Here is an 11,512-nt window from a genome sequence, read left to right as displayed (position 1 = left end):
AAGATATCCAAGAAATAAATATTATATATTCAATAATTTTATGATAACTAGATATCCCAACAAGAATAATTCAAATATTATTTCTTTTCATTGAGGGTTTACACAAAATCTCATCATTTTTAAGAACATGCTGAAATATCAACATACTTCTCATGGCTCTCAAAACTTAGAATTCTACCCTACAATTATGAGAGGTAGGTATGTTAGTGATGTCAAGATTTATGATCACATAAGAAAGATGATAATCTCATCTTGTTCCAGAGACAAGACAAGTAGATGCAAGTCAAATTTTATTGTATTAGTTAGATATCTCTTACACACTCCCAACATTTCCATCCAATTATCCTCATTATTCTCCAAGGATAAGATGTGATGTTTGACTGAGGTGGACAGGTAATGGGTGCCCATGTGATCCTTCTCTCTCTCTCTCTCTCTCATTGATACGTAGTTCATATTAATCAAAGACCTACATGCATTGACATTGACCATCTACCGACCATTACTCACGTGTCACACATTTGGCCCCCCACCCTCTTCGATTCCAACGTGAAAAGGAAATATAACATGTCATCATCATTAGCTCATATCTTGATAGACTCACCTTGGAAACTTAGATGATGTGGTCCATCGTACACTTGACCCTATACTCCTCATGCATCGCCACCTACTTTCTCTCTCTTGGGTTCAAATTCTCATCTCTCTGCTATATTTAACCTATATTAATACAAAGATATGCATGCAAATTAAGTGCGTGAATAGTGAAAAAGGATGATCCCATTCAAATAATTCCATTACATGCACCAAATAAACAAGATCTACATATAAAATGAGTGTACGAAACGAAATAGATGTTCCACGTTGCCCTCAACATATAGAAATCGTAAGAAAAATCTCCAATCAGATAAATCTACATTACATGCACCACATAAACAAATATGAGTCCACAATTGTCATCCAACGCAGACACACTAAATAAACATGTTAAACGTGTAACATGGGTGCATGAAACGGGAAAAGACATATGTGACAGACTTACCTATATCCTAATCTTATCCGACCCCTCAATTTCTTTGCCAATCAATTACAAGAATATAACTTATGCCAAAAAATATTTCACCTAATGATAAATTTAGTAATGGCATATCCAACTTGTCGATCTTAAATCGAGTATCTTGATAAAAATATCAAGAATTAATAATCAAGATCCATCAAAACTTATCTTCATCACTTAGTGTTTGAAATAAAAATATAACGATATGAATTTTTATTATATTTAAGAAAATTTAGTAGAATTTTTTTATATTAATTATGGAGATAATCAAAACCCCTTTTCCTCTCAAAAAAAATATTGCTTAATCTTCCTTTGAGTTTAAGAAAACTTAGTGGTTTATATTGATTATTGAGATAATAAACCCTAAAAAAATCCCTTGCTTCTCGTGATAAAAAAAAAGTATACCTTATTTTAATTAATTGGAATAAATAAAGAAGAGGAAAACGTAAATTTTAAAATAATAATAATTATTATTATTATTATTGTTTTTTTTATTATTGTTTTGGCGATGGCATATGCCGGAAGAAGTCTCTATTTATCGCGGTGTCTCGTCGCGCCCGATCGCCATCCCATCCCATCTCTCTCTCTCTCTCTCTCGCCTCATCAAACGAAAGGGAGTGCGAGCGAGTAAAGATCGAGTTTTGCTCCTTTTACTTTGCTTGATCGAATTGTTGGGATTCGATCGGTCATCGGTGATTCTTGCAGCCGTTTTGTGCTTCTCGTGGAGAAAGGGGGGGGGAATAAACAAATGGCTGCGGTGGCGGAGAAGGCGATCGGGTCGGAGGATCAGTTCATGCGCCACCAGATGCCGCCGCCGGCAGACGGGGCGGAGGCGGAGTACCAGAGCGAGGTGCGGGAGCTGGTGGATTTGCTCTCCAAATTGAACCCAGCCGCCAAGGAGTTCGTCCCTTCTTCTAACCCTGCCCCCGCCGCCCGGCTGTCGGCAGTGACGCCCTTTTTTATGGCCTCGGGTGGTTTCTATAGTAATGGTCTGCTTTGCAATCTTGATGGTGGTATGGATTCGATCAGCGATGGGTCATCGAATAATCAGCCGAATCGCAGAGTAACTTCTCTGTCTTGATTTTTGGATTTGCGTCTTTTTCCCGTTGATCTTTAGATCGCATGATTGATGGGTATATCGGGGTTTTGGGTTTAATGTATCCCAGAATCATTGCATCTACGAGAAAGAAATGAAGGAAGCAAAGAAAAATGTGTGATTTGGATGAAGCGTATCATGATCTACTTCATTCTTTTGTCCAATTGTTGGCAATACATCTCGATTTGTTTAACTTTCGTTGTTAATTTTCTCTTTTAACTTCTTTTTGTTTGCTTTTGGTCGATTTGTGTGATTGATTTGTCCTGTAATGTTATTATATGCCAGAGAAGATATGGTCATAACCAGGGGCTGAGGAGGATGAACGATAGACTTTGGAAAGCTGAGAGGGAGGAAAGCGTTAAGCGAACTGTATATATTTCTGATGTTGATCGTCATGTGAGTCCATTAAATTTATATTATATTATATTATATTATATATATATATATATATATATTTGTGTTCTTTTTGTCTTTTATTAGTGTTATAATCTTCTTCTAGTTCTTGTTCTTGTCATCATTCCTAAAGGCTAAAGCTGGCTTGGTGCTTATATTGATATTAATTATGTAAAAACTGCATCAGGTGACTGAAGAGAAGCTTGCTGAAATATTTGCTACATGTGGACAAGTAAGTTTCCCAAACTTCATTCACCAAGGTTTTCTATGATATGCTGGTTGTTCATTTAGTACATGATTTTTTTTCTTGCATCTATTCGTCTTCAATCCAAGTTCCTATTTTCTGCATCTTTTGTTAAAGGAGTTCAGAGTTGATGCAATTTCTTTATATCTTCTCAAGTTGGTAAGAAATGGAGAAGCAACTAAGTAACCTTGTGATCATTGTTCTCCAAAGTACAGTCTCAGAATGATAATTTAATTGACTATGAAGTTGTTGGCTTGCTGATGAGGGCACAGTACTCTGGCCAAGAGGCGACAGACAATTTAAGGTTTATTTTGTTTTAACTTTGCAGCCATGTTAGATAATAAGGGAGTAACAGTTGCAAATTTATTGGTTTCATTTTCCCTTAGGAAAAAGAAATCTTATTCTTATATGCATGCTAAACTGTCTTTCCTTGTATCACAATTATTAAAAATAACTGATTTTACATAGGTAATGCAGTCTGTTGAAGCAAAATTTAACTTAAGCATCTATGACTTTTGAACTTTTCTATATACATTGATCTTTTCTATATACAAAGGAAGATCTATATGAGTGGATTATAACCTGTATAACTAAGGGAATTGATTCTATTGATTCCATATAATATTTCATTCTAATTCATTTCCTATAATGTGGGTTGATTAATACTGATTGAGAATCCCTTAATTATGATACTATTTCATTTCCTTAATTTGATACTAATTGATTTGATGCTGACTTGATATTAATCTATTTCCTTAATTATGGGATACAAAATCTTTTAATCATGAGATTTTCTACACTCCCCCTCAAGCTGGCTCGAAGATGTAAATCTTTCCCAGCTTGCTTGTCAGATCCTCATAAGAAGATCTTTGAAGCTCTTTGATAAGAATATATGTTAGTTGCTTCTTTGTAGGAATGTAAGGCATGCAGACAATTCTTTCTTCAATTGTCTCCTTTATGAAATGTCGATCTACTTCAACATGCTTATTCGATCATGGTGCATTGGATTATGAGCAATGTTGATAGCAGTCTTATTGTCACACTATAGTCTTAATGTCACAGTATGGGCATTTTTTGGCCATAAGAGTTCATAAATACCTTGTACTACTGCTCTGAACTCTTCTGTAGCATTGCTTCTAGCAATAACTATCTGCTTCTTGCTCCTTCAAGTAACCAAATTACCTCTAACAAATGTACAATGTCTTGAAGTTGATCTCCTATCACTTATTTATCTTGCCCAATCAGCATCAGTGAAGGCCTCAATTCTCATATGATTGACCTTTCTGAATAATAATTCTTTGCCTAAAGTCCTTTTCAGATATCTAAGGATCCTATATATTACCTCTAAATATTCTTCATGTGGTGAATGCATAAATTAACTCACTAGACTCACTACAAATGCCAAGTCTGGGCGAGTATGAGTTAGATAAATCAACTTACCGACCAATCTCTGATATTTGATTGCATCTACCATCGCTCTTTGAGAAGGACATCCCAATTTATGATAAGATATATTGGAGTGTCCCAAGGTTTACAACCAAGCATCCCTATTTTTTTAGAAGGTCTAAGGTGTATTTTCTTTTTGAAAAAAATATCCTATTATTTGATCTTGCTATTTCCGTGCCCAAGAAATATCTTAGCTATCCAAGATCTTTAATTTCAAACTCTTTGTCTAGGATATACTTCAATTTCTCCAATTCTGAGACATCATTATCTATTAGGAAAATATCATCCACATAAACTATAAGAATAGCAATATCTCCCTTATCTACGTGTTTTTAGAATATTGTATAGTCCGAGTGACTTTGAGTGTAACCATGGCCACGAATTGACCTTGTGAACCTCTCAAACCATATACGTGGTGATTGCTTAAGACCATAAAGAGATCTTCTTAGCTTGCACACCTTATTCGAGCCATACAAATTTTCAAAGTTGGGTGGTAGATCCATGTATACTTCTTCCCCTAGTTCTCCATTAAGAAAGGTATTTTTCACATCTAATTGATGTAAAAGCCATTCAAAATTAGCTGCAAAAGATAGAAATACTTGAATAGTATTTAGTTTCGCAACCGGAGCAAATGTTTCTTGGTAGTCAATACCATATGTTTGAGTAAATTATTTTGCAACCAATCTGGCTTTGTGTTTTTTAATAGAACTATTTATCTTATATTTAATAGTAAACACTCATTTATATCCCACTGGATTCTTCTCCTTTGGCAGATGCACCACACTCCAAGTATCATTCTTTTGAAGAGATCTCATCGCCTCCATAACTGTTTCTCTCCATTCTGAAATTAATAGAGTATCGTGTATATTTTTTTGAATTTCTAAACCAGACAAGTGAGGTGTAAAAACTTTGAAGGTTGGAGACAATCTATGATAGGATACATATTTAGATCGGATGCATCATACAAGATCTAATTCTTTTTCTAATGGCAATGGGAACATCAACATCTGAGGAAGGAATAGAGTTACCTATGTCTATGTTTAGATCTGCTATCGGTTTAGACTCTTGGCAGTATTCAGGAGGGTGAACATCAACTTTTTCTAGATTTTGCTGTCTTGAATACACATGAAGCTCAAGTGCAATCACAGTGATATCTCCCCCTGAACTAGATTGTCCAATAGCATGTTATGGTGTTGGAGATTTGGATTCAAGAGTATCAATAGGACTAGTTAGTTGTTGGCTAGGTAAGTTTGATAGAGTGAAAGTAGGAGATGAATCTGACAAGAAATAGAGATTGGTAGAGACAGTTCTCAAAAACATTCTTCTTGGGTAGAATTCTCTCCTTGAAGATGATTTTTTTAGAAATATGTTTAGTTTTCAAAGAATGTGACATCCATAGTGACAAATATTTTTTCGATATGGGATTATAACATTTTTAGCTTTTTTGATTCGGGGAGTAGCCAATGAACACACACTTTAATGCACGTGGCTCAAGTTTACTTTAATGATGGTTATGAATGTGGACAAAAGCAATGCACCCAAATACCTTTGGTGGAAGAGAGTAACGATCAAGAGGTGTTTGGAAATTAAATATTATGATAGGCATTCGATTAATCAAATATGAAGCAGTAAGAATGACATCTTCTTAAAGATATTTAGGAACATAAGTAGTGAATAAAAGAGAGTGTGCTACTTCATGTAGGTGTCTATTTTTTCGTTTGGCAATAACATTTTGTTGGGGGCTATCTACAAATGAAGATTGGTGGATTATTCCATACTCTAACAAGTAAGAACCAAGAATAGTATTAAAGTATTCTCAAAACTTGTATTTTTGCTTAGAATTGATTTTGGATCATGGTATGAACGTTCTTGAAAGTTTTTTTAGCATGAGATTTTTCTTTTAAGAGGTAAACCCAACATACTCTTGTATGGTCATCAATAAATGTTTTAAACCACTTGGTTCCGAACAGATTTCACTTTAAAAGGACCCCAAATGTCATTATGTATAAGACTAAATAGTTTGGATTCTTTGTATGGCCGAGAAGGAAAAACAGTGCGATGGTGTTTAGCAAATTGATGAATTTCACATTAAAATAAAGAACTATTATTTTTTTTTAGCAATGAAGGTAAAAACTTTTGCAAATAAGGAAAGCTTGGGTGGCCTAGTTTATAGTGCCACAACATTATTTCACTACTAGTAGGAGTGTTACTATTTATTGTCAACTAAGCTTGTCCATTCCAAGTAGTGTCATCTTCAAGATAATAAAGTTCTTCGCCCTCTTTACCACTACCAGTCATCTTCCCCAAATATAAGTTCTGAAATTCACAGTCAGAATGAAAGAATTTAGCAGCACAATGTAAATCCTTTGAGTTTGCTAATATACAACAAGTTACAAAATAAGTTGAGAACATGAAGCATAGAATTTAATACAAAGGAATTTGAAATTGCAATTGTGTCTTTTCCTGCCATAGAAGAAAGTGATCCATCAACAAATTTTATTTTAGAGTTTATTGGAGAAGGTGTGTAGGAGGAAAACAAGTGTGAAAGGCTAGTCATATAGTTTGTTGTATTAGAATCTATGGTCCAAGGAGCCTTAAGACCAAAAGTAGACAAAACTATGAAATAATTACTTTTCTTGGCCAAAGAGCAAGATGATGAAGGAGAAGGATTAGGATTTGGGGACTGGTTTAGAAACTTAAACAGTTGCTCGATTTGTTCCTTATTGAACAAAGGCATTTCGTCTCCTTTAGAGGTGGTGGCAAATTGATTGTCTACTTAAAATCCTTGTGTGTCTTAGTTTGGTTTATTACAAATATCACATCATACTTTGCTTTTATCATCTCCCTTTGATTATGTTGCACAGCATTAACAAAAGAATTAATTTTAACTGTCATAATAAGTGCAGAATTTTCTGCAATCATAAATGGAGTGGAAGATCCCATCATGATTTGTCTTCTACTTTCCTCCCTCATAACTTTGGAGAATATAGCTTGGAGAGATGACAATGGATCCTTTCCTAATATTCATCCTCGAACTTCATCTATTTTTTTGTTTAAACTTGCCAAAAATTAAAAGGATTGATCCCTCTCAAGCATTTTTATGTATCAAAAACTATCAGCAGCACATGACCACTCAAAATCAGAAAAAATATCAAGCTCTTGCCACAGTGTTTTCAAAGTATTAAAGTATTTTGTAACACTAGTATTACCTTGTTTAAGCTCACTCTCTGATCTTGCTTGTAATCTCAAATACTTGGGCTGGATTCCCCATATCAGAATATGTCTCGACCACAACATCCTATAACTTCTTTATTGTTGGTAAAAATATATATGTTTAGCTTATTTCTAGTTCCATAGAGTATATCAACCATGATATGATCATGGAATTTTCAGAATCCTATACTTCAAACTTAGGATCATCCTCTGTAGGTGTCATTATTGATTTCATCAAATAGTCAATCTTTCCTCTTCCTCGGATATGCAACTTTACAGACTGGGGCCAACAAACTGACAAAGAAAGTTTTGTTCGTTAAGTTTATGCGTTGTAATTAGCGAGGATGGATTGTCACCTAAGTCGTTTGTCGGAGATGGAAGCATTAGTTTCATCCTCTCTCCTCCAGACATAGTAGTGTAGGTTCCTCACAAGCAAACCAAAAATAAGAAATAGTTGGGGCTGATCCGAAGAGTGGCAGAATAGAGGAAAATACTATCAGCAATTAAGACTGAAAGAAAGAAGAAAAATGATTCCTACAGGAGCTAGGCTCTGATACTATGAACACAAGAGAATATAATTTCTCATTCATTAATTTTTTCTGTATACAAAGGAAGACATATATAAGCTTATTACAACCTGTACAACTAAGAAAATTGATTATATTGATTCTATACAATATTTCATTCTAATTCATTTCCTATAATATGGGCTTTTATTTGATACTGATTGAGAATCCCTTAATTATGTTACTAATTCATTTTCTTAATTTGATACCAATTGATTTGATGCTGATTTGATACTAATTCATTTCCTTAATTATGAAATTATAAATCCCTTAATTATGGGATTCAGAACCCTTTAATTATGGGATTTCCTATACCTTTCTATAAGCGGAGTTAGATTATAACACAAGGTGATGGTATCATCTATACCTAAAATGAATATTAATATCTTTAACATAATCTGGGTGCCAAAAGGAAGAAACATGCGGACATTTTGTTCACATGGGAAGCAAGTAGGAATTGATTGGCTTGTTTTGATTTTCAGCAAATAGGAGCATGTTGTATGAAATAATTTCAAAGGCTTAATATATACATACTAGACCTAGTCGAAGAAACATCAAAAGTTCTGTGATCCACTCATCAATGATATAGATTCAATATCAAAGATTTGGCTGGAGATCCTCACAGCCGGAGAGGCATCCCTTGAACAAACCATTTTGTTTTTCTTTTCTTCTTAACAATTTTGCTTTGATATCCTTTGTTCTTCCAATCACATCATTCCCTTTTCCCTTCTATTCAATCAGTATGTCTATGTTTTAGCCAAAAAACACTTTTGCAATCATATTATTAGATTTGTGTAAGACTGTAATGATTGTATATTCTGTATTTGTATAATTTCATAGAAGAAAGGACCTGGACCAAGTACTTTATACAAAAACATATTAGCATCCAATTCAAATAAGAACTTGCTTGACTATAGCGCCTACTATTTCCTGCTTGTATCTGCTTTGACTAACAACTTGTTTGACTGCATCACTTACTATTTCTTGCCTGTTTTGGGGATTTGGGTCTAGTAAAATAAAACAATGAATTACTCGTCATAATAAATGGAGTTTAAATCCTACAAACCCTGCAGTTCTCAAAGTGAAATTCTGCTTAAAAGAATCTGAAGACAATGTTCTTAGCTTTTGCACAAAAAATTATTTAACAAATTGAACACCCTCAGCAGCTATGTTGATGAAAAACCAAACTTGTCTCCCAGTACATGAAGAGAAGTTGAAAAGACTATATCGAAACAAGTTGGCTTGGTGTCAGGGAGAAGGAGAAGGGTGTCCATAAGTTAGATTTTTGTCGAAGTACCTTTTTCTTTTGATGATGGCAAACTATCTTGCTTAGTTTCCTTCCTGCAAATTCTACAATCACAAAGTCACAGTGTATTGCTCATATCCATTGTCATTTCTCTTATCATTGTAAAATTTATGTACCGAAGGTGGTGGATTGCCGAATTTGCGGTGACCCTCACTCGGTGATGCGATTTGCCTTTATAGAGTTCTCGGATGAGGGTAACTGCACATGACACCTACTCTTTTCTGGATAATGTATCATTTGATTTTTTTTTTTCTAACAATTGATATATGCTGATAGATGGTGCAAGGACAGCTCTAAATCTTGGTGGAACTATGCTTGGTTATTATCCAGTCAAAGTCTTACCTTCAAAGACTGCAATTATGCCCGTGAACCCAAAACTTCTTCCTAGGGTGAGTTCCTTTTTTTCATTTCCTGCCTTGCCTACTGGTTTTAGCTTATTGATATCATTTTAGGATAACCAAAATTTTACAATATAGAGATTTATTTATGACCTCCATACTATTGTTTAATCTGTTTAAAATCTTACTAATTGTTGAGAATGGAGCAGTCCGAAGACGAAAAGGAAATGGTCATAAGAACAGTTTACTGTACAAACATCGATAAAAAGGTAGACCGTCTTCTGCTTGTTTTAATCCTTATATTTGGTGTGCTATTATGATTATCCTACAACAATAACTTTGCGAAAGCTGATTTTATGGTTGCAATTATGCATGTATAATGGAACTAGTTTCGGCATTGTTATACTACCCCATGAGCATATCCTTCTGTTGCAGGTTACTCAGCCACAAGTCAAAGCTTTCTTTGAACAATCCTGTGGTGAGGTCAGCCAACTATCATCAAACTGGAATTTGCTTTGGTTAACTGTTCAAAGCAGTTCTTATCAGTGTTTTTATCTCCAGGTTTCTCGTCTGAGGCTTCTTGGTGACAACATACACTCGACACGTATTGCATTCGTCGAGTTTGCCCAGGTAATTACCATCGAGTGTCGTCATTTGTGATTGTTCATTATTGAACTGTCGATTCGAATTCTAATCGTTTGATTAGATCCACGTAGTTAACCTCATATTAGTTGGGACATTAAGGCTTTCTATTATCATTGTTTTTTTTTTTTTCGTTGTAGACCAAAATAACTCCCCAGACTTCAGGCATCAAATTTAATACCATAAAAAAGTAAATTATGTAAAAGGAGAGGAAATCATCAGTTGAAATCAATCTTTCCTTTTGACAAAGTGGTGGCGTGCGTGTTGAAATCAATTGCTTATATTTATTGAACTGGTTTTCTTGGGAACTATGAACACGTATATGATGTGAATGGCAGGCAGAAAGCGCGATCTCAGCTCTCAACTGTAGCGGCGTGGCTTTGGGGGGTCTCCCGATCAGGTACCGAAGGTTCTTCACTGGCAACCGATGGTTCGCATGCTGACTATATGATGAATCCCTGTGTGTTTTGCTTCAGGGTGAGTCCGTCGAAGACGCCGGTGAGGCCGCGATCAACCTGACGTGGAGAAGTCGGTCTGGTGATCTGCCGTTCTGGACTTCTGGTCCGAGGCAACCGGGGCATGATCCTTTTCTTCTTTGTGCCTGTTGGCTGGAAGCAACCCAAGAAACTTGGAAGTTCTTTAGCTAATCGTATCTGTTTGGATCGGTAGGAGGTTGGCTGCGTGCCCGTGTTATGGTTTGGTGCATGTTGAATGTGTTAGAGCTTTTATTACAAAAAAACTAACCTCAAAATTATCCTCTTTTTTTTCTTTTCTTTTTTTTTTTTGAACTTTTCTTAGTGCACACGTGTCTCACACAATCTCTGGTTTCTCACAAGCCCGCCACGTGATGTGGCACGAGGTGATGCCACTAATCGTCTCTCGCCTCTGCTCCCCTTCGCATCATGAGGAGGCCTCGTTGCCTTTGAGGACGAAGGGAAGGATGGGCGAAAGGAGACGAGGGGTTAGATGGGAAACAAAGAGAACGAAAAATACGATGGAGAAGGACGAGAGGAGAGGAAAGCGAAAATGAAGAATGAGTAAAGGGAGAGAGAAAAAGACGATGAGCAAAGGCACAGTGGCGCGGGGAAGGGCATTTACAAAATTACAAAAATAGGGAACCTATATAAGAAAAAACAAAAATATGGAGCATCATATGATAGAAAAAAAATTAAAAATGAGAAATTCTTTCAATAGAATCATCCTAACTAATATTGTAA

At 35.4% G+C, this 11,512-nt stretch overlaps 1 protein-coding gene across 2 annotated transcripts; it reads left to right on the top strand.

Moving 5' to 3' along the window:
• The first annotated feature begins 1,602 nt into the window (after positions 1-1,602).
• On the top strand, positions 1,603-11,054 carry LOC135675842 (polyadenylate-binding protein-interacting protein 11-like). Of its 2 annotated transcripts, XM_065186421.1 has the most exons (10): positions 1,605-2,114; positions 2,433-2,543; positions 2,728-2,772; positions 9,437-9,509; positions 9,592-9,704; positions 9,863-9,922; positions 10,089-10,136; positions 10,215-10,283; positions 10,634-10,695; positions 10,772-11,054. In XM_065186421.1, the coding sequence occupies exons 1-10, from the start codon at positions 1,800-1,802 to the stop codon at positions 10,812-10,814; spliced, it is 939 nt and encodes a 312-aa protein (XP_065042493.1). In that variant the 5' UTR covers positions 1,605-1,799; the 3' UTR covers positions 10,815-11,054. The 2 variants fall into 2 exon arrangements, with proteins under 2 accessions (XP_065042492.1, XP_065042493.1); XM_065186420.1 differs by having other exon boundaries at positions 1,603-2,114; positions 10,089-10,283.
• The last annotated feature ends 458 nt before the right edge of the window (positions 11,055-11,512 follow it).

Source organism: Musa acuminata, chromosome BXJ1-6 (assembly GCF_036884655.1).
Source record: "Musa acuminata AAA Group cultivar baxijiao chromosome BXJ1-6, Cavendish_Baxijiao_AAA, whole genome shotgun sequence".
Classification (NCBI taxonomy): domain Eukaryota; kingdom Viridiplantae; phylum Streptophyta; class Magnoliopsida; order Zingiberales; family Musaceae; genus Musa; species Musa acuminata.
The sequence above is the reverse complement of the archived record's forward strand: the minus strand, read 5'-3'. Positions and strand labels throughout refer to the sequence as shown.